This window comes from Cokeromyces recurvatus (assembly GCF_025118155.1).
Source record: "Cokeromyces recurvatus strain NRRL 2243 chromosome Unknown BX663scaffold_25, whole genome shotgun sequence".
NCBI classification, from domain to species: domain Eukaryota; kingdom Fungi; phylum Mucoromycota; class Mucoromycetes; order Mucorales; family Mucoraceae; genus Cokeromyces; species Cokeromyces recurvatus.
Genome location: NW_026251411.1, coordinates 331,846 through 352,179, shown reverse-complemented (window position 1 = coordinate 352,179; position 20,334 = coordinate 331,846). Strand labels below are relative to the sequence as shown.

The following is a 20,334-nucleotide window of genomic DNA, read 5'->3' as shown; positions in this document are numbered from 1 at the left end:
TATAAATGCCCAACAGCATGAAAGCAAAAAGAAACAAGAACTGCTATAGTCATCCATATATTCTAAATATATTCTTAATAAAAATGGATTGTAAAATAGATCTGTTATAAAAATGAGAATGCAATAGTGAAATGTGGTTATTGCTGCAAATGCCTATTATATACATTTATAATTGTTTTAATATTTTTGTGAAACAATTTTATAAATTATTACTGTAGATTGAGCTTCTTCAATTGGATAGTTTAAATATTTCAAGTTAATAATATAAATAGCAAGAGTTAAAATAGCTATTAAGATAGACTGTGTAATTATCATGACCCAAGTGATTTTAGTTAAGATAGGTTGATTTGGATCTCTTGGTTGTCTTTTCATCAATCCAACTTCCTTTGGCTCTACACCTAATGCCATGGCAGGTGGAATATCTGCTATAATATTGGCATACAAGATCATCATAACTGTTAAAGGCATCTCCAAGTTAACAATAGCACATATTAACATCAGAAATATTTCTGCTCCATTACAGCTCAAAAGATAAATAATAAATTTAAGTATATTATCGAATGCATGACGTCCTTCCTCTACTGCACTCACAATAGTAGTAAAATCATCATCGAGTAAAACAATATCAGCTGCCTGTTTAGTGATATCTGTACCCACTTTACCCATAGCAATACCTACATCTGCGCATTTGATTGCTGGTGCATCTACACTCATACAAAGAGAGAGAGAGAAATTACATATACATTTTATGGGTTCCATATGAATATATATATGTATATACATATGTATATATATTTATACCATTCACACCATCACCTGTCATAGCTACTAGTTCTCCACGTTGCTGTAAGGCCTTTACTATTTTTAATTTATTGTCAGGACTTACTCGTGCAAATACACAAGGAAATGGATCAAGCTCTAAAATAGCATCGTCTGAAAGAAAATCGAGTTCCTGACCTAGAATTGCAATGTTCTTTAAACAATAATAGCAGTCAATATAAAGAAAGGATATATGTGAAGGGAGGAGGGGGGGAGTAGAAAGTTAATATATTCTTAATAAAAAAAATAAAAAATAAACAACCTTATTTGATTGATCAGGATGAAAAATACCCAGTTGAGTTGCAATAGCTATGGCAGTTTTAATATGATCACCTGTAATCATCATAACTCTTATTCCTGCCTCCTGGAATCGTTGGATTGTCTCTTGAACACCCTTCTTTGGTGGATCAATGGTACCAATTAAACCTACAAATGTTAAGCCTGTCTCAGAGTATTCAGGATGACTACCATCTGGATTTATGGTTAATTTCTTATACCCAAGGCCCAATACACGTAGTCCCTGACCCGCCATTCTTGAACTTTCCTTAGCAATCCTTGTATTCATGGAGGATACATCATTTAAAATCAATAACTCTTCTTGAGGTCCAATATAGTGTGAGCATTTTCTCACTAGTTCTTCAGGTGCACCTTTGCAAAGCAAAATCATTTCATTTTTGTTTAAATAAACAACACTCATAAGTTTACGTTCTGAATCAAATGCATATTCATGAATACGACTGTATCCTTGCTGGTCCCAATAATCCTTCCCTATCCCTACCTTTTGTGAGCATGCGACAAGGGCAATTTCGGTAGGATCTCCATAGCTTTCCATACCTGATTTTCCTTATCAAACATGAGTGAAGCATTATTACAGAGAGCAATTATCATGATAGCTTTCTTAAAATTGAAAGTCAAATTTTCTATATTTTGTGTATCAAGCATTGTTGTATTATATCTTAAATTGATTCTGACTCCTCCTCATCATCATCTTTTAGAAGATTATTCGTTTGGGAGTTTTCTTTATTAAAGCTTTCACACAAGTTGCCTGTGATTTAATAGAATCATCTTCTTCTCGGTAGCAAGAAGAGAGTAAAATATGTCCTTCATTAAATGATGTAGGGTTCGTAAACTGGTAGTGTAATCCATCACCTGTCCATAACTTGTATGTCCCCGTTTTCCCTTCAGTCAATGTACCAGTCTAGCATAAATAAATTAAAACAGAATAGTTTTATTTATACATGAATATACATATATATATATACGTATATACCTTATCAGAACAAATAACTGTTATACTTCCTAATGCTTCTACTGCAGATAATTTTCGAACAATACAATTACTATAATAATATGGTCAAGTTTAGTTTTTTTTTTCTTTTTATGTAATAATAAACTCTTACTTTTCAGCCATTCTACGTACACCAATAGCCATTGTGACGGTAGTTACTGCTACTAGGCCTTCAGGGATAACAGACACAGCCAAACTATACATTACAAAAAGGTTTCCACAAGTATAATTCATTGTGAGTATAATAGTTATATATGTATATATGTAGTCGTTTGTACCTTAACCCAACATTTAGCATTTGATTAACATCTTTTTTTCCATACTAAACCAATAATAACAACTAATATACATAAAACAATTGCCAGGAAAACTAAATATTTTCCTAGCTTATCCAATTTCTTTTGAATTGGCGTTTTCATTTTATGTTTGAAACCTTGTTGAATAGCTGTACTAATTTTACCAATCTAAGCCAATATTAACAACTTAAAAAAAAAATTAAATAATTTTTACCTCTGTATTTTCGCCAATACGTACGACAATACCGACTGCACGTCCACGAGTTACTGTAGTTGACATGAATACATTTCCTTTACATTCATTAATAGAGATGCATCTTGTCTTTTTTTTTTATTTTATTTTATTTTATTTTATTTTATTTTATTTTGTAAAAATACAATATTTATTAATACTATTCGTAGGTATATATATATATATAATAAAAGACTTACCTTGATTTTAATGGGATTTACATCTTTTTCAACAGGTAAGCTTTCGCCTGTCAAGACACTTTCAACGACATGAAGCTGTGAAACATTGATTAAACGAAGATCTGCAGGTACAACATCTCCTTCTTCTATTATAACAATATCTCCTGGAACCAGATCATCTGAAGAGATTGTCTTTTGTTTTCCATCACGAATAACACAAGCCTTTATTATGTTTTCATAGTGTTAAAAATAAAATAAAATAAAATAAATAAATAATATATGTAATACTTACTTTTGGAACAGACAAATCCATTAGGGTATTCAGCGTCTTACTTGCTTTCCATTCTTGACTAAACCCAATCAAGGTATTCAAAACAATAACGGCGAGAAGGACAGACATACTATGAAAGTCCTTCTGAGCAGCTTCAATAACAGCAGCCATAATTAAAATCAAGATCATAAAATCAGTCAATTGATAAAATAACATCTTCAACATATTTTGTTGAATAGGTGATGGTAACATATTATAACCATAATATGTATGCAAAAAGGAAATTTTGTCACTTGCTAAACCAACGCAATTTACGCTTTGTGGATACATTTTAATGAGTTTATCAATAGAACGGTCAAAGTAAAGAGCCTGTGGTGGTAATAAAGAGGAGGAGACTAAAGATGGAATTGAATGATATGATCTAGGCATACCTAACTGCTGTTGTGAATGACTACCACCATCTTCAAGTAACTCCCTCATAGCCTCTTGTTCACCTCGCCTTACCAAATCACGCCAATCATCATGACCACCATACAAATGCGGGAAGAGGATCTGGAAGAGACGAATCATGACCACGGCAGCCCTCTTTTGTATATCTGTTGAATAACTTTGACAACGATAATGTATCTTTAAACAATTGCGTAGTTCGTGAGCTGAAACACGATGAATGGCTTCACGAAATTCAACTACGTGTTCCATAAAGTCACCTATCAAAAAGAAGGCTAAATCGGCGCCCAATGTAGTCCCCTTTCGGATAAAGCCAGAGTGAATGGTGGTATGTCCTGCATTGATAAGGAGAGCCTTCATGAGACGTTCCATTAGGTCTGGGTTGAGATGATGGTGATGTCGTTTGATACGTGTCTGCATAAGGTAGTCGAGGTTCTCTAGAATTTCGACAAGTGTCATTTTAGAGATATTGAAGAGATCATGTATATAAAGCTCTATTTGATGTTCAACTGAGGATTTTCCATCTATCTCTATTTGTTCCTCATCTGTCATTATTGATAATCTGTTTATTCGTTTTAAATACAAGAATGAGAAAAGAAAAGAAAAGAAAAAAAGGGGATTTATTATGTATGATTATATAAATACAATTTCTCTATAAACATACAATATATGTACAATTATGCAATAAAGATATTAAAAATAAAGGGTTATCACATTCTTATCCCATAAAGAATCTCGGTGCTAATCGAAGAACCATCACTAAGCCATCAGATGTACTACTTACAATTGCTTCTACAGGTTCCGAGAGTCCCTTTTCTTTATCAATGATCCAATCAAACCTAAGCCTAACCACCATATCATATTCACGTACTAATTAGTTTGAGTCAAAAGTGATGGTAAATCATTCTCCTGTACAAAATTTAAAAGGGGTGTTCCAATGGTCTTATTGACGGTCTAATGACACTAATTCAGTTGCTAACTTGGAAGCATAAAACAATATTAAGAGCCTCCGCAAATCTATTCAAGATCAGACAAAACCGGCGTTCCTGATTCAAAATAATTTGATGATTCTTTCTATTCCAAACCTTTTCTAGGGATAACGAAATATCCTCTTGACGGTTGTTCCAGGCCCCCGCCAATTGAAGTGAACCATCAGGATGACAAATAAAGATTTCATCTACTGAGTTTACTCGTGCTTTGTGATCCAAACTATCACTATCGTACAGAAAATTACAACCAATAATGACGTCATGACAGTAGTGAACGATAGTTTCGATCTTAATATAGGAACCGTCCTTCTTTAAAAAACGATAGCAAACCATGGAAGACATTTTTCATTGTAGACATTAACTAAATGAACCTTACGAAGACTATTGTGGTCACCAGGGTGAAAGAGTTCATAGGCTTCTCTGCCGATTACATCTTCAGGCTCCCAACCAGTGTAATCCGTGATGCTTTCTGAGACATAAACTACTCTTGCTTCTTGTGTATTGTCAAAGATTGTAATCCAATCGTTTGCCATTAGCAGATTATAATATGTATATATGTATATGATATATATTGAAAAAATATATATTTATTTATATGGCAAATGTAAATTTAAAAAGAAAAAAAAAAAATAAAAATAAAAAGTCAAATTTATAATGAATTATTTAGTTGTTTAGTTGAGTTGATGAATTAACATTAACAATGTTAATGTACATTTTTTAAAAAAGAAATGGAATGGAGAAAAAAAAAAGGTTATTATTTTATTTTATTTTATTTTCTGGAGTTGAACTTCAAATCTTTTGCTATTTAATCAAGTTGATGTAAGGGCCACTGATAGTTTTCATGTTCCAATCGTTCAACACCATATCTTTTTACAAATTCATCCAATTTTTTAGGTCCACGTGTTCCGTATGGATAGGGTTCAGGCTTTATCTTTTGCTCTTCAATTTGATGTAAAAGAGGTGTAAAGATTCGCCATGCTGCTTTAAGTTCGTCGTCACGTACAAATGTTGAATGATCTCCACGCATAACGTCTAATATCATATTTTCATAAGCTTCAGGTATATTCAAGTTTTTATAACGATTCTTGTATGTCAAATCAAGTTCAGTGATCATAGTATCATAGGAAAATCCAGGTACCTTGTTGTTAAATTTCATATACATGGCCTCCCAGGTTGGACTCTGAAGACAAGTTCGTTACGAGGGACATCATTAAACAAACTTCCAGGTAATTTTTAAACTGAATACGAATTTCTGCTTTACCGCTGTCCATTGCTTTACCCGCTTTAAGGATAAAAGGGACATTATCCCAACGTTCGTTATCGATCCAGAGGACCATGGTAGCAAAAGTGGCTGTGAGACTATCGTCGGGGACAGACTCGTCTTCTCGATAACCGGGCACTTTACCGTTACTTACATATTGACCTAATAAAGTGTCTTCAAGTTTAACAGGTTTTACACATCGTAAGACTTTTACTTTTTCATCACGAATGGCTTCTGCATCTCGTGCAATAGGACGTTCCATAGCAACCATACAAAACAATTGTAACAAGTCTATATACATATATAATTTCGTTAAATTAGTTTAGGAAGAGGGGTTTTTTTCTCTTTTCTCTTCTTTTCTTTTTTTTTTATGTATGCATTTATTATTTATTATTATTATTATTACTTACGATTTTGCATAACATCACGAATAATGCCATATTCATCAAAATAACCACCACGACCTTCAGTACTAATGGCTTCTTTCATTGTAATCTGTACAGAATCAATATGAGAAGCATTCCAAAGAGAGCTAAAGATACGATTTGCAAAACGAACATACATCAAGTTCTTGCCAATTCTTTCCCCAAATAATGATCAATACGATATACTTGTTCTGGTTCATAAAGTTTTCCAATTTCAGTAGAAAGGGAATTTGAAGACTCCAAATCTTTACCAAATGGTTTTTCAACAACCAAGGACGTTATTGCATCCTTATTTGATGATACAAACTTTCTAAGCCAGTAGCACTGCGACAAAGACACCAGGTGGCAAGGCCATATAAAAGATACGATTTCTCTGTTCCTTCTTCATCTCTGCTTTCTCCTCTAAATCCGTCACAAACTTGTCCAAGTTCTTAAAGGAGTCATCTTCATCATATTGACCTGACACATAATGACAGATATCCAAAAATTGACTAATATTTTCATTACCTTCGTGCTCATCGTTTTTCAAAGAGGTACTAATGCGTTCATGAAATTCTTTACGACTCATTTTAGTACGTGCATATCCGACAATATGAAGCTTTTCAGGCATAAAGTGGGTATTGAAGAGAGCATAAAGAGCTGGAAATGTCTTCTTTTCGCTAAATCACCTGAGGCCCCTAATAGATGATCGTAACACCACCTTTCATACGCTCATCAATGCCTTGTTTGATTTTCTGTATAGATGAATTAACCATTGTATATTCAGAGAAGAATTAGAATATAGAAAAGAAAAATAAAATAAAATAAACTGATAGATTTAGTTTTTTTTTCTTTTTCTTTTGCTTTATGTTTAGTAACTTATATAAATCTTATATCATACTTCAACAACCGTCCAATAAAATAGTGAAAAATGCGGGAAAAAAAAGGCATCACGATTACATAATATAACTTTCTTTTTGTTAATCTCCTTTTTTTTTTATTTATGAACAAAGTCTGTATATGGAGGGGGGATGGGATTTTTATCATAAAGTCTTCAAGCTTCTAAAAGGCTTAATAAAACAGCCTCTGTTTCCGCAACCTAAAAAAAAAAAATCAAAAACCCATGAGCATAAAAACATAATGCCTTTTACTATAATTTTTATTTTATTTTTTTTACCTCTAATGCTTGTTTCACTTCCAAATGACGTCTAGCTGATTGAATCCAGTCTTGGGCTAATCTTTTGGCCAGCCAGTCAATTGATTCATTTCTCGCGTAGCATAATCCAAATTATCCCTCTTCAAATAATAATTTGTACGTGCCAAAATCGATTCTATATCATCCCCTTCTACCAAGCCTTCCTTCTTAAACATCAAAAAGGACATGACCCAACTGATAATATGTGATCCAAATCCGCCATCTTCAGGCACAAGCGCTACTCGACGAATTTCATTAGAAACAATTTCAAAACGATGAAAGAGTTCACTTATGGTGTTAACACCTTCCTTGGCGATAGAATCAGGAACAACACTTAAAACGGTCTGAATAAGAGCATCTTCCTTTGTATTATGGTTTAAAGCTTGTAATTCATCATTAAAAGATTGCTGATGAGGTGATTGCTCCAGTATATTCCAAAGAGCATCTAAGGCGACATGAATGACGTGGCGTTGACGTGATGCATCCAATTGTTGAGCATTTTGAAGAGCATATTTTTCTAGTGCCTTGAATCGTTTATCAATCACGTCCAGCTTAGCCAGTCGACCTGCTCTTTCTTGCTCAACCAATAACTTGACCTCTTTAACAAATCGGCGTTGTAATTCCTCACTTTGTTGCTTAAGAGCCTCTTGTCGATTGCGCTCTAACTGCTTCTGTTGGGCTCTAAATCAGCCGCCAACTGTTGAGCAAAAGAAGTTTCCATTTCTGCACGTGTCTGTTCAAATGCGTTCTTCAATTGAGCTTCACGGGCTACAATCTTGGCAGCTGATTCTATCTGAGTCAGTTCAAGGTCTTGTTTGGCTTGTATATGAAATCGCTCAAGTGACCCTTCGAGCTTATCGCCTTGAGAACGAAGAGATTGAAGAGATTGAAGGATTGCAGTTTGGTCGTTATTGAGAGTTTGAATTCGATCATTCAATTTCTCGAGTGCCTCTTCAGCATCTCGAATAATAGTGCGACCTAATCCAGAAAGGCCTGTCTCATTCAAAATAGTAGCAAGTTCGGTCACAAGTTGAGAAAGTTCACGAACATATGGATTATCTGATGCAACTTGTTTGACAATAATAGGTTCAGGCTTCTCGATAGCTACATTCACAATAGCAGGTTGAGCCGCTTTATCTGTTGATAGTTGAAGTGTACTATTTGTAGTTGGCTTAGGAGTGACAGGAACCGAGATTGATACATCTTGTTCTTTTTTTGTAAATGTCTGAATTTTGTTGTTATCAGGTAATTTAGGACCTGTTAGGGTTTGGTAAGCTTCAGCTGCGTAATCCATTGCATCCTGAGATGATTGCTGAATCTTTGTACTGTATGATTTGGCTTGTTCCTTTAAGTTGGTTGCTTTTTGAAGAAAAGTATCGTTGTTGTTTTGAAGATCTTCCAGGAATCGTAATGTCTGTTCTCCGCCAGGTACATAATGTCTGAAATGTTTATGGAAAGCTGGTTCATGTAAAGCATAATACGCTGCTCCTCCATAAGAGGCTCCTAAAACAAATGTTAAACCGAGAAACTTTGTAAATAGAGATCTAGAAGGCTTTTTTGGTTCCTCTGCCAATGTGCTTTCACAATGCTAATGACAGGAAAAAATAAAAAAAAATTAATAATAACGATCATGGAGGAAATGGTATGCTTTTTTTTTTTTTTCACCTTAAATACCTTAACTCCAAGACGTTGATTATGACTGATTTTTAACCCCGAACGAACAGCTCCATTATTATATAACTTGGATGCTCTCAACATGTCGTAATTTTATAATAAATAAATAAGTTACTATTTATTTATTAGTTAATAGCTTTATAGAATAAGATCTTCATTATCTTCATTTACCACTTTTCAATACTACTAATTATATAATAAAATCAAAAAAAAACAGAGGGGCTATTTACTTTTTTTTTTTTTTTTTTCCAAGGGAAAAATAAATAAATTAGAGGATTTGATCTGAAAGCGATTGAGTTGGGTGCTTATTATAATTAAAGATAATCAAATATGTATATTTCTATATTTTTTTTTTTGTAGACAATAATTTTTGGTTTTAAAGTAGGAGGGGTGGGCTATTTGAATAACCGCTACTTTGTGGGGGTATGACGTCAAGCTATTCAAATGAGTATCATTCCTGCTTCAAGATGAATAATATCAAGAAGGTTGAATACTCATTATAAAACAAGTGATGATAATCAGTCTGTAAAAGAGATTTTCAATTGTATTAAACATATCTTAACCCAAGTATGCAATTATGCAATTCAATATATTGCTGAAGGTTGTTAGAATAAAACATGCTAGTGGAAACTATTGTAAGAGTTTAGCAGGCTTTAGACGACTTTAACAAACTACTATATTACTATTCAAGGCTCGATGTTTCATTCGATTTAAAGGGGTTTCAATTTTGATGAAAATCTAGTAATAGGAGCATTTAGCTCAAGAAATGTATCTCAACTAATTGTGATCATTTTTCTAAGGGAATACAACAAATTATTTCTTAAAAAAAAAAAAAAAAAAGATTGTATACATATTTCCTTTTTATTTTCGTTTCAAGTAAATTCACATGGACATAAAGGAGCGTATTCAATCAATATTAACTAAGCATTGGCTTCTTCTACCTTTATTCATCACCACGTATAGTTATTATTACTTGAAGTTAAATATATAAATAATATTAATAATCTCTCTCACTCTCTCTCTCTTCTTTATAATATATAAAAAAAAAAGTACATTTGGATTTGGTTATCAAACTATTCCTTTATTTACTTGGTTATATATTCCAACCATCTTATCTTACAATCGTAATCAACAAGACTATCAAACCATTTTTTTTACTTACCTTGTCAGTAGTATTGGATTTAGTCTTGGTTATTTAGGCAACTTTAATACTGTTTCAATTAATGATAAGGGGCCCCGATTCCCTTTATTTTGGGTAGTTATTTGTATGTACTTTTTATAAAGCAGGATATATAGGTGTTATTAGTAATAATAATAAACCATCTATCTATATATATATTTCATAGTGTGCTCCTTTGCTATTCATTTACTCTTGGTAGTTGCCCTGTTTGCTGAAAAATTTACTATTCAAAGATATCAAGGACATAAAAGAGCACACCTTATACGTATTGTATTCTTTCCTTGTTTATGGACCTCTATTTGGTGTCTCATGACACGTTATGGGCCCTTGGGCGATTTTATTTCATTATCTACTAGTTTAGTCATCTGGCCCGAGTTTGGTCAAATTGCTTCCATTGGAGGTCGATCTCTTTTAGATTTTTTAATGGTTTTATTTGGAACAATCTTGGTTGAATTCATATTTCCAACAAAAGAAGAAAAGAATGAAGACCAAGAGGAAGAAGAAGAAGAAGAGACTATTCCTTCATCAGGACGGCGTCGTTTGGCTGTTTTATCTAGTATCCTGATGGCTCTTATCCTAGTCTATGGTGGTGCTCGTGTTAATATTCATTCTAATTCATTTTATCAAGTGAATTATCCTGATTATGTTCCAAAGACAGAACAAGTGGGTTGTGTCGTAGGTCCCGGTGGTTCTGATTCTCCTCAATTACAAACACAGCAAGATATATGGCTAAATATGACAAGAGAGCTGGCAGAGGTAATGTCGTAAATCATAATATAATATGTGTTGTTTTTCATATAATATATGTATATGTAGTCTGGTGCAAAACTTGTTTTATGGTCTGAATTAACAGCATTCGTCAATGATTTAGAAGAAGAGAAAATACTTATTGGAAAGGCAAAAGATTTAGCACGAACTTATCAAATCTACTTGGGTATTAGCTATGGTACAGTAAATCAAAACAAGTTGGTTTTCATTACAAAACAAGGTGAAATTGGCTTTGATTTCAATAAAGCGCATCCTGTACCTGGAATTGTAAATACATGTGTATACATATATACTAATATATACTGTACTATGTATAAATAATACAAGCCTTATTCATTCCCTTTTATATATATATATATTTTTTTTATAATGTAGGAAACTCAACCCGCTGGTCCAAATGTACTTCAATATATTGATACTGAAGAATTTGGTAGAATTGGAGGCGCTATTTGTTTTGATTTTAACTTTCCAAGCTTTATTAGTCAAGCTAGTACACATAATATAGATATTATGCTTCAACCAAGCTGGACATGGGGTATAAAATATATACATACATAGTATGCAATCGCTTTTCTTATGCTATTATATATTAATAGGACCTACAGGAACTTATCATGAACAAACTAATATCATTCGTGCAGTTGAAAATGGGTTTACATTATTTAGATGCGTTAGTCAAGGCGTATCTGGTATTTATGAACCCACCTTAAACGGTATCTTTAATCAAAAGTAGCCTCTATTAATATTGAAAAGTATAACTTTTATTTGCCCTTACAAAAGAGAGTAAATACATTCTATGGGTACATGGGTGATAGCTTTGGTTTTGTTGTTGTTTCTTTGTCATTCTTATTTTATTATCATTTATCATTAAAAGATCGTCAAATATAATCAATTGACTATTTAATAATCTTTTTGTTACACGTCCTTTTTACTAATAATTTGTTCGCCTTCAATCTTCTTCACTGGATGAATGACAAATCTCCACAAAGGGAAGATAATAAACAAGATAGCAAACGCGATTGACCAGCCCATTTTAACGACTATAGGAGCAGGTTGATGAAATTCATTTTCCGAGAATTTTAAACAAATTAATGTTTCTGTCATAATGTTAAAGATTAATAACCAAGCATGTGCTCCCATTCGTTGCGTATTGCTATCTGAAATATATTGATAAGCTTCTCTTGCACCAGGTAAAGCAAACAAAAACAAGAGAATTAAACGATACGTGTTTAAAGGATGTTCAGGAGGAACCCATAAAAGATATTTAAGATAGAAACAATTCAACTCACATTGTAAGAACTAAAAATAATAGTAAATAACATGACCATCCTCTCTTTCTCTCCCTCTCCCTTTATATATACATATACATATATATCTTCAGAAAAACTAATACTTACAATAATTAATAAGAGAACTGTACCAAAATAATTTTTGGTGAACTTGTCGTCTTCCATTCATATCTTGTCCATTCTCTTGGAATAAATTGTTGCACAGCTCGCTTTGCTTTACCTCGAAGTGTCTTTATTTGTCTAAAACCAACCCAAGAATATTGCTATAAACGAATATAAATATAGGCGGCTAAAAAAAATATATATATATATATGACATAGTAGACATTCATTTACCTTGACCGAGAAATATTGACAGAATTTCATACCAATATAAATACCAAGCCAATTGCAAATTAATACATCAAGAATCCACTACAAAATAAGCATAATTGAGTTAATTTTATATACCAATTTTAAATAGGATTATAAAGCCTATTTCATTTACATGATCCCACCAACATTCAGCAAAATTATTTAATTGATGCTCTAAAGAATATTCGCATAATTCGAAAGCAATTGAAATAATCCAGCAAAAATAATAATCTCTAAGAATCAAAGCTTTGCCAAACCAACCTAATGTATGTGCAACTACGAATATATCCATACCATTCTTAACAAATGACCTCTTTACTTTTAATATTACATGATATATATACATGTGTATGTGTATATCACATTGTCATTCATTATACCTTAATATTATCCCATGTTACTTCACAAGCATCAGCATATGATCTTTCTGGTAATTCAATGCCTAACTTTGAATCAAAAAATGTCATAAAATACCGAGCATCATCTTTATTCTATTTTTTAAAAAAAAAAGAAAAAAAAAAGGGAGAGCGGTAAGAGAGAAGGAAGGAAAAGAAAGAATAAATAAATCTTACCAAAAATAATAAAAAGACCAAGAATAGTTGATAAAGTACACTTAAACTAAGTACAGCTCTCCAAATAGGTTTACTAGGACGAACAAAAGGGCCGTTAGGGAATTGAAGCATGCCAATAAAGACAAAACAAGCAATAGCAGCAACGATTCCTAACTTAATATTATCTGCTGTATTTTCATAATTGGATCTTGTTGCTGCATAAAACATTAAGGCCAGCAAGACAACTAAAGCCGTTAACGTATGAGGATGAACTAATACCGGGAAGAAAAAAAAAAAAAAAAGTTACTAAAGTCACCTTATTCGTAAACATACTCCGATCTTATTTCTTTATCTTTCTCCCCCATGTGTTGAGTAAAATACATACACATGTATACATATATGTATTTATATTTGTATACAAATATCTATATATTTTCTTTTTTTTTTAAAAAAAAAATAATACTTACAAATAGGTTCATCTAGTAAAGTAGTTACTTCTTCTGTTTTCTTAGTTATCGTCTTAAGATTAGACGTCGACTTGTCTTCTTCATTTATTGTTGTTGTCATATTATATAATACAAAGTTTTATATAAAAATAGAATCAAAAGGTTCCTTTTTTTTTCTTCTCTATTAATATATACAAGAAAAAAAAAAAAATAAAAAAAAAGGGGTAGAAAAGGAAAAAAAGAATATAAAAAAAAAAAAGGAATAGATAACCTCGCTGTTTCTTTTATTGTGACTGTTTTAATGAAGAAATGAAAATTAAATGCATTGTAGTCTGTTGGTATATCAGGATAGAGTAGTGTTTAAATTTGACCCTTAATATCAATTTTATTGTAATTTTTACTCTGCGCTAGTAAAATAGGTAAAGCAGATTTGGTATCCAGTATATTCTTATTTTGAATATGAATACCATGTTCCTTAAAGAACTTGAATAATAACTTAATACTGTCAAATGATAATTCCTTTGAAATAAAAGAGAATGGAAGACCCATTTTATAACTATATTATCAAATAAAGAAGTTAGAAGAAGAAGATACATGCCATAGGTGGGATCTATTCTATTCTACTTTACGCTTTACACATAACAATAAGAGCATCGATTCTTATTCTTTCAACGAATTGATCCATCAAGTAACCACTCATATTAGGCGCGTCTTCATATAATCTAAAAAACTTGTGATAATCTCCTTTAGCTAAACATGATCTCACTAATAATGCATGTTGAATACAGTCAGCATGATTATTTAATCCAATATCACACATCTCTTCCAACATGGCGTTTATTTCTAAAAATTACCATTATTCAGTATAAGAGTTGCTTTCTTTTCTTTTACTAAATTGTGTACCTGATTGATTTTGTGAAAATATTAAATATAGAATACGATAAGCCAAGAATTCATCTTCACAACCAGGAATATCCTTTTTATATAGATATTTTAATTGTGTTTGACATTGATTATATTCTCCAATATCTCCTTTCTCCAAAGCTATTCTAGCATGTGTTTCATAAACTCTGACTGTAAATTCGTTTTGAATTCTCTGTACCTATGTATACTGCTTATTTATATCTTCTTTCTCTTTTTCCTTTCCTTTTCTTTTTTTTTTATTATTATTATTTCTTACAGTTAAATCTTGTCTCATTGATTTAAATTGTTCACAAATATATGAATAATTACTTTCCTCTTTCCATTTTCTTCGAAGCATTTTAAATGCTTTTTTTAATACTTTTAACGGGCGAACTATCGTAGGATCTACTGCCTAACCGAAAAGAAAAAAAAAAGGGAGAGTGAGAGAAAGAGAACAAAATAAGTATAGAAAGAGAGTCATTGTTTATCATAAAATTATTTACTGAGGTCAGTCTAAAATAAGGTTTTTCTAAGGCGTTACTTGTGCCAACAATCACATCATTCATAGAGGGCGTTAATTCATTATCTATATCCATAGGTGTAGGTGACCCCATTTTAGTTGCTTGAAAACGCATAGCTCTTAACTGTCTCTTCTTCTCTTCTGCAGGTGTTAACTCGATATTACCCATTTTTGAAACAATGGTTGTGGCTGCCCTAAAATTAACATCAAGTAAATACATATTATAAAAGTAAGAAAAAAAAATTCGATAAGCTTCTTTTTTTTTTTTTTTTTTTTTTTTTTTTTTTTTTTTTTTTTACTTTTACTTTTTATGAAAGAGTTGACTTGAATTAGGATTTTTAATATCAATACACGCTCTAAATAGTAAGATAATAAAATATACATAGATGTATATCTAAGAAATATATTTGTATATATACATTCTTATATCACTTTACAAAGGCAAATCGCGTTCATTCCAATCAATAACATTGAGCATATTTGTTTTTTCTGCTTGTTGAATAATCATCTTTAGTTGCTTTTCCAGTTTTTTTTTATTATTAGGCAAACAGTTTTCAAAAGCATGAGCAACGTATTCTCTAATATATGCAATAATAATAATAATAATTAACACACAAGAACGCCATTTAGGGTCATGTTTTAGATGTTACTTTAATGAAGGAGGCCAATTATCTTGTTCTTCAGATAATTGATTACTACTAGTTGATGATAGTGTAGGCATAACTGCCCTTTTCTTTTTCCCTGTATTAACAACAATAAATTGTGGCTGTTTATTCATTTTTTTTTAGGCTTCTCCCTTAAGGAAAAAAAAGTGTTGCTATGCTGATGTATAATTATAGATCAGGCACAATGGACTGATCAAACTTTTATTTCTTTGTTTTGTTTTGTAGAATAAAGAAAACACACAATGTCCTAAAATGCCTTATTTTTTTTTTTTTTTTGTTTAGTTTTTTTAGAAGCCAATCATATTGGATATACAGTATAACGCTCGGACAACTACCTCTATTTTAATATTAAATTCCGAGTCGATATTCGGTAATTTAAAAATAATGATTAAACACTGGCGTATGAGAGAGGTGACAAAGCGCACCCCACCCCACCCCCCAGCAGAGACAAAGGAGAGAGCGAGAGTAGCGTAAAAGTAACAAATGTCAATACAATCAAAGAACTTTCTCTCAACTTCTTTGTTCATTCATCAATATGGTACGTTGCATCATAGCTTACAGAAAGAAAGAAAAAAAAAGTAGAAGAGGGGAAAAGGAGAAAAGGACAATAGATAATCAGTATTAATAAATGGATATGATATTATAATTCGATGGATGGATTTATTTTGTAGAGCGTGTGTGAAATAGAGATGATGATGTCTTATAATTTAAAATTGAATACATCAGCATTAAAATTGTCCTTTTTTTTCCTTCTTTTCCCTCTATCTCTCGGCTTCTTTTTTTTTGTCTTTTTTTTGTTACTATACTTGTTTATAACTAACTTTTTTTTTTCTTTAAAAAAATATATATATACACATGTATAACATTTTACCATGACAGACTTGCAAGAGAAGAAATAACGGACGTAACAAGCACGGTCGCGGTCACACCAAGTTTGTTCGTTGCATCAACTGTTACCGTTGTTGTCCTAAGGATAAGGCCATCAAGCGTTTCACCATTCGTAACATGGTTGAAGCTGCTGCCGTCCGTGATCTCCAAGAAGCCTCTGTCTATGAGGAATACACCATTCCCAAGTTGTATGTCAAGCTTCATTACTGTGTTTCTTGCGCTATCCACGCTCGTGTTGTTCGTGTTCGTTCCGCTGTCGACCGTCGCAACCGTCTTCCTCCTCCTAGATTCAGATTCCAAAAGGTATACTAACAATAATACATCATCTTAACGGGAATGAAAAAAAAATTGACTGATATTCTTTATTTATTCAATAAAAAAAATAGGCTGCTAACAAGGCTTAAATTTGTCGAACTTTCAAATGATTCTCTTGTTTTTGGCAATCATATTGTTAAATATGAACAATTTTTAAGCAAGCCTTTCTTTTTTTTGGTTTGAATTATTAGGAAATAAACGCAGTAAATTTGCAAAACAAAATATAGAAATTATTGAGGACTTTTATACATGAAGAAAAAAGAAGGGGGAGGGTGTTTTTTTTGGAGTAATAGAAATACACAATGTTATGAGTGAAATAACATGATGCTTTTATATCATATTTTATGTATATTCATAGGAAAAGGAATATTTCATAAAATGAATGCAAATGCATACTTTTTGTTTTAGTGTTAAATATACTTTTGAACAGCATTTAATAGATACACTTTACATAAATCATAAATTCTAGTTTGTTTAGAATATATTAGCCATGAAAAAAAAAAAAAAAAAAAAAAAAAAAAAAAGTGTTTACAAGTTCTTTTAGAAGAAGCTTGGTGTGATGATGATAACAGTATACATGTTATCTTATAAATACATGTTGTAGGAAAGAAAAAAAAAATTTTTTTTTCTGTGTTATTTTTTTTTTTTTTTTTTTTTTTTAACCTCATGTCAACAAGTCAAGATGACCGAGATTTTGAAATTGGCAATTTACCTGAAGGTTTGAATGTAACTGAATCCACAGGAGCACCCAGCCATTTGCATACAAATTCACTTGACTTGAAACAAGATATTGAACAATTTGGATTAGCTGGTAAAATATGGCAGAGGTAAAGAAAGTAGTAGGCGTATTAATATTATAAACAGCACACAAACCAGAGATGCTAATGATGATGATGATAATAGTGCTTACATGTTGCAAGCTCTGTTTTCTTCAGATAAAGTTATAAAAACAGAACCTAGTAATCCTATTCCATCATCTTATTACAAGTCGTCATCACTTTCTACTACACCAGAAAAGGCCTATCGTATTTTAGAACTTGGAGCAGGTACAGGTTATGTAGGTATCGCTTTAGCTCAACAGCTTCAAAAGCCAGCTCAAGTCTATATTACAGATTTAGAAAAAGTAGTACCCTTAATACAAGATAATGTTCACATTCATTATTATTCACAACAACAGTATAACACATCCTCCGCGGCAGAAATCATTGTTGATCGTCTTCATTGGGGGAATCATCAAGATGCTCAACGCTTACTTCAAAGGGCAGGTGGCCATTTTGATTTGATTGTCGTGAGTGACTGTGTCTATTTCCCAGAATTATTTGGCATGTTATTAGAGACTTTATTAGATGTTTGCGGAAGTGAGACGAAAATTGTGATTGGTTATAAGACACGATCATTAGAGAAGGAAGTTGGCTTTTGGCAGGATTACTTTGGAAGATATTTTGAATATGAGCCAGTGCGTAAGATAGAAAAGAGAGTAGTAAAAGAAGAAGAAGGAGAAGATAATAATGAAATAAGGGAAGAGATTGGTGATTGTTTAGGAGCAGAAGATCAGCTTTATGTCTTTATTGCTAAACGTCGACCAGAAAACGAAGTGAAAAAAGCAGATGATACTTTTACTACTTTATTGTTTTGTTCAATGGGAATTTAAATAAAGAAAATGCATGATCATATGTTTCTTAATGTGGGGGAGAACGTGGTTTTTATTTAAGATTACACAAAAAAAAAAAAGCTTTTTTTTTTAATATTTATATAAATACATAGATGTATGTATGTTTGTATGTATTTGAGAAAAGAAGTCTTGTTTTCTTTTTATTATTATCATAATTTGTATTAGATATGACCTTTGAACAGCAATTTGCTCCTTATATTGACGAATATACTCAAGTCTTGACTGAATTACATGAAGCCTTTTATAAAGATCAACCTGATGATGTATTACAATACTGTGCCAATTTCTTTCATAAAAAACTAGAAGAGCAAAGGGGTTTACATTTTCGTGAACAGTATGATTTATTTGGTAATAATAATATAAAGTACTGCAAATATATGTGAACGTATATATATCTTTTTTTTTTTTTTTTTTTTTTTTTTTTTTTTTTTTGCTTATATACAGAAATAGAACAACATCCTCTAGTAAATAAACAAAACGACAGTTTTACAAAAGATATGGATGACAATTCTGATAATGACTATCTATCGTTTGAAGAAGAAGAAGAAGAGGAAGGTGATAATGATAATGATGAAGAGAATGATTATTTCTCGGCAGTGACTCCACTTTCAACTATTTCTAAATATACAAATCGAGGCCGTCGAACGTCAGTCAGTGCTGAATCCATCACACCTTCTTTTACTGCTACTGATACTATGATGACTAAAAAAAAATGGATTCCTAAAACGGATTCCCAATTACACGCCATTCAAGAAAGTGTCCGTCATAACTTCCTTTTTAAAAATCTAGATGAAGAGCATTATGAAGACGTTATGAATGTGATGGTTGAAAAGCAAGTTGAATCAGGTACAGTTGTGATTGAACAAGGAGCGACGGGTGACTATTTTTATGTGGTTGAAGAGGGACTTTTAGAATGCTGGATTGATCATCAACAAATAACCTCGTATCATGCTGGTGGAAGCTTTGGAGAGTTAGCTCTCATGTATAACGCTCCACGCGCGGCTACGATTAAAGCTATCACAGACTGCGTATTATGGGCCCTAGATCGTGTTACGTTTAGAACAATTTTGATGGAAAATACATGCCGAAAAAGAAAGATGTATGAAATATTTTTAGAAGAGGTACCCTTGTTAAAATCATTAGTATCTTATGAAAGACATAAGATTGCAGATGCTTTAGAGTCAGTCTATTTTAACGATGGAGAGAATGTGATTTTAGAAGGTAACAGTGGAGATCAATTCTACATTATTGAATCCGGTATTGCTATTGTATATAAAAATAATGAAAATGAACAAAAAGAAGTCGAACAAAAAGAAGTGAATCAGTTAGAAAGAGGTGCTTATTTTGGAGGTAAAATAGTTATTTATTTATTTATATTTATTTTTTGGTGATAATCAATACCTTGACAATTTTTATATGTAATGGAATGTATAATAGAGTTGGCTCTATTAAATGATAGCCCAAGAGCAGCTACAGTAATTGCTAAAGGAAAATTAAAGTGCGCAACATTAAGTAAAAAAGCATTTACACGACTTTTAGGTTCAGTTCATGAAATATTAAAAAGAAATTCAGAAAACTATCATGCAATTATCAGTCAACAAGAATCATAAAATATTAGATGCATACTACAATAAAAATATCTGTTTTGTCTCCTTTTTTCCCTTCCTCCTTAAAAATTAAGTATAAAAATACACCTCCCTATTATGTCTCTCCTTTTGGATTTTTAAA

General features: G+C 31.9%; 8 protein-coding genes across 8 annotated transcripts; 3 read left to right on the top strand and 5 right to left on the bottom strand.

Moving 5' to 3' along the window:
* Positions 1–133: 133 nt before the first annotated feature.
* Positions 134–4,191, bottom strand: BX663DRAFT_518935 (uncharacterized protein). The gene is given in 12 exon segments (XM_051528930.1): positions 134–704; positions 802–973; positions 1,082–1,643; positions 1,673–1,716; positions 1,856–2,017; positions 2,090–2,159; positions 2,220–2,303; positions 2,386–2,416; positions 2,436–2,571; positions 2,618–2,725; positions 2,836–3,036; positions 3,107–4,191. 12 exon segments carry the CDS (start codon positions 4,082–4,084, stop codon positions 178–180), a joined length of 3,075 nt encoding a protein of 1,024 aa, XP_051380186.1. The 5' UTR covers positions 4,085–4,191; the 3' UTR covers positions 134–177.
* Positions 4,192–4,402: 211 nt separating this feature from the next.
* On the bottom strand, positions 4,403–5,181 carry BX663DRAFT_518934 (uncharacterized protein; the record flags this gene model as incomplete). The annotated part of the gene is made up of 3 exons (XM_051528929.1): positions 4,878–5,181; positions 4,513–4,830; positions 4,403–4,486 (listed from the first exon to the last, which is right to left on the bottom strand). The coding sequence occupies exons 1-3, from the start codon at positions 5,052–5,054 to the stop codon at positions 4,403–4,405; spliced, it is 579 nt and encodes a 192-aa protein (XP_051380185.1). The 5' UTR covers positions 5,055–5,181.
* Positions 5,182–5,326: 145 nt separating this feature from the next.
* BX663DRAFT_532532 (glucose-6-phosphate dehydrogenase) lies at positions 5,327–9,139 on the bottom strand (the record flags this gene model as incomplete). Its single annotated transcript, XM_051530468.1, has 11 exons — positions 5,327–5,659; positions 5,701–5,740; positions 5,761–6,073; positions 6,193–6,362; positions 6,394–6,398; positions 6,533–6,859; positions 6,903–6,941; positions 7,364–7,419; positions 7,503–8,027; positions 8,048–8,969; positions 9,047–9,139. The coding sequence occupies 11 exons, from the start codon at positions 9,137–9,139 to the stop codon at positions 5,327–5,329; spliced, it is 2,823 nt and encodes a 940-aa protein (XP_051380184.1).
* Positions 9,140–9,878: 739 nt separating this feature from the next.
* Positions 9,879–11,736, top strand: BX663DRAFT_563380 (carbon-nitrogen hydrolase; the record flags this gene model as incomplete). Its single annotated transcript, XM_051532007.1, has 6 exons — positions 9,879–10,012; positions 10,106–10,320; positions 10,402–10,991; positions 11,052–11,270; positions 11,379–11,538; positions 11,600–11,736. The coding sequence occupies exons 1-6, from the start codon at positions 9,942–9,944 to the stop codon at positions 11,734–11,736; spliced, it is 1,392 nt and encodes a 463-aa protein (XP_051380183.1). The 5' UTR covers positions 9,879–9,941.
* A 182-nt stretch (positions 11,737–11,918) lies between these two features.
* On the bottom strand, positions 11,919–13,764 carry BX663DRAFT_488668 (phosphatidyl serine synthase-domain-containing protein; the record flags this gene model as incomplete). Its single annotated transcript, XM_051524834.1, has 7 exons — positions 11,919–12,302; positions 12,424–12,555; positions 12,629–12,706; positions 12,780–12,959; positions 13,027–13,137; positions 13,219–13,469; positions 13,665–13,764. The coding sequence occupies 7 exons, from the start codon at positions 13,762–13,764 to the stop codon at positions 11,919–11,921; spliced, it is 1,236 nt and encodes a 411-aa protein (XP_051380182.1).
* Positions 13,765–13,855: 91 nt separating this feature from the next.
* Positions 13,856–15,966, bottom strand: BX663DRAFT_518919 (SAC3/GANP/Nin1/mts3/eIF-3 p25 family-domain-containing protein). Its single transcript, XM_051528928.1, has 8 exons — positions 15,717–15,966; positions 15,504–15,644; positions 15,372–15,422; positions 15,050–15,260; positions 14,824–14,958; positions 14,547–14,745; positions 14,273–14,486; positions 13,856–14,199 (listed from the first exon to the last, which is right to left on the bottom strand). The coding sequence occupies exons 1-8, from the start codon at positions 15,842–15,844 to the stop codon at positions 14,004–14,006; spliced, it is 1,275 nt and encodes a 424-aa protein (XP_051380181.1). The 5' UTR covers positions 15,845–15,966; the 3' UTR covers positions 13,856–14,003.
* Positions 15,967–16,167: 201 nt separating this feature from the next.
* Positions 16,168–17,156, top strand: BX663DRAFT_518904 (40S ribosomal protein S26-A). The gene is made up of 3 exons (XM_051528927.1): positions 16,168–16,269; positions 16,611–16,922; positions 17,006–17,156. The coding sequence occupies exons 1-3, from the start codon at positions 16,267–16,269 to the stop codon at positions 17,021–17,023; spliced, it is 333 nt and encodes a 110-aa protein (XP_051380180.1). The 5' UTR covers positions 16,168–16,266; the 3' UTR covers positions 17,024–17,156.
* A 438-nt stretch (positions 17,157–17,594) lies between these two features.
* Positions 17,595–20,305, top strand: BX663DRAFT_537741 (cyclic nucleotide-binding-like protein). Its single transcript, XM_051530664.1, has 5 exons — positions 17,595–17,745; positions 17,948–18,528; positions 18,789–18,954; positions 19,051–19,956; positions 20,044–20,305. Exons 1-5 carry the CDS (start codon positions 17,601–17,603, stop codon positions 20,214–20,216), a joined length of 1,971 nt encoding a protein of 656 aa, XP_051380179.1. The 5' UTR covers positions 17,595–17,600; the 3' UTR covers positions 20,217–20,305.
* The last annotated feature ends 29 nt before the right edge of the window (positions 20,306–20,334 follow it).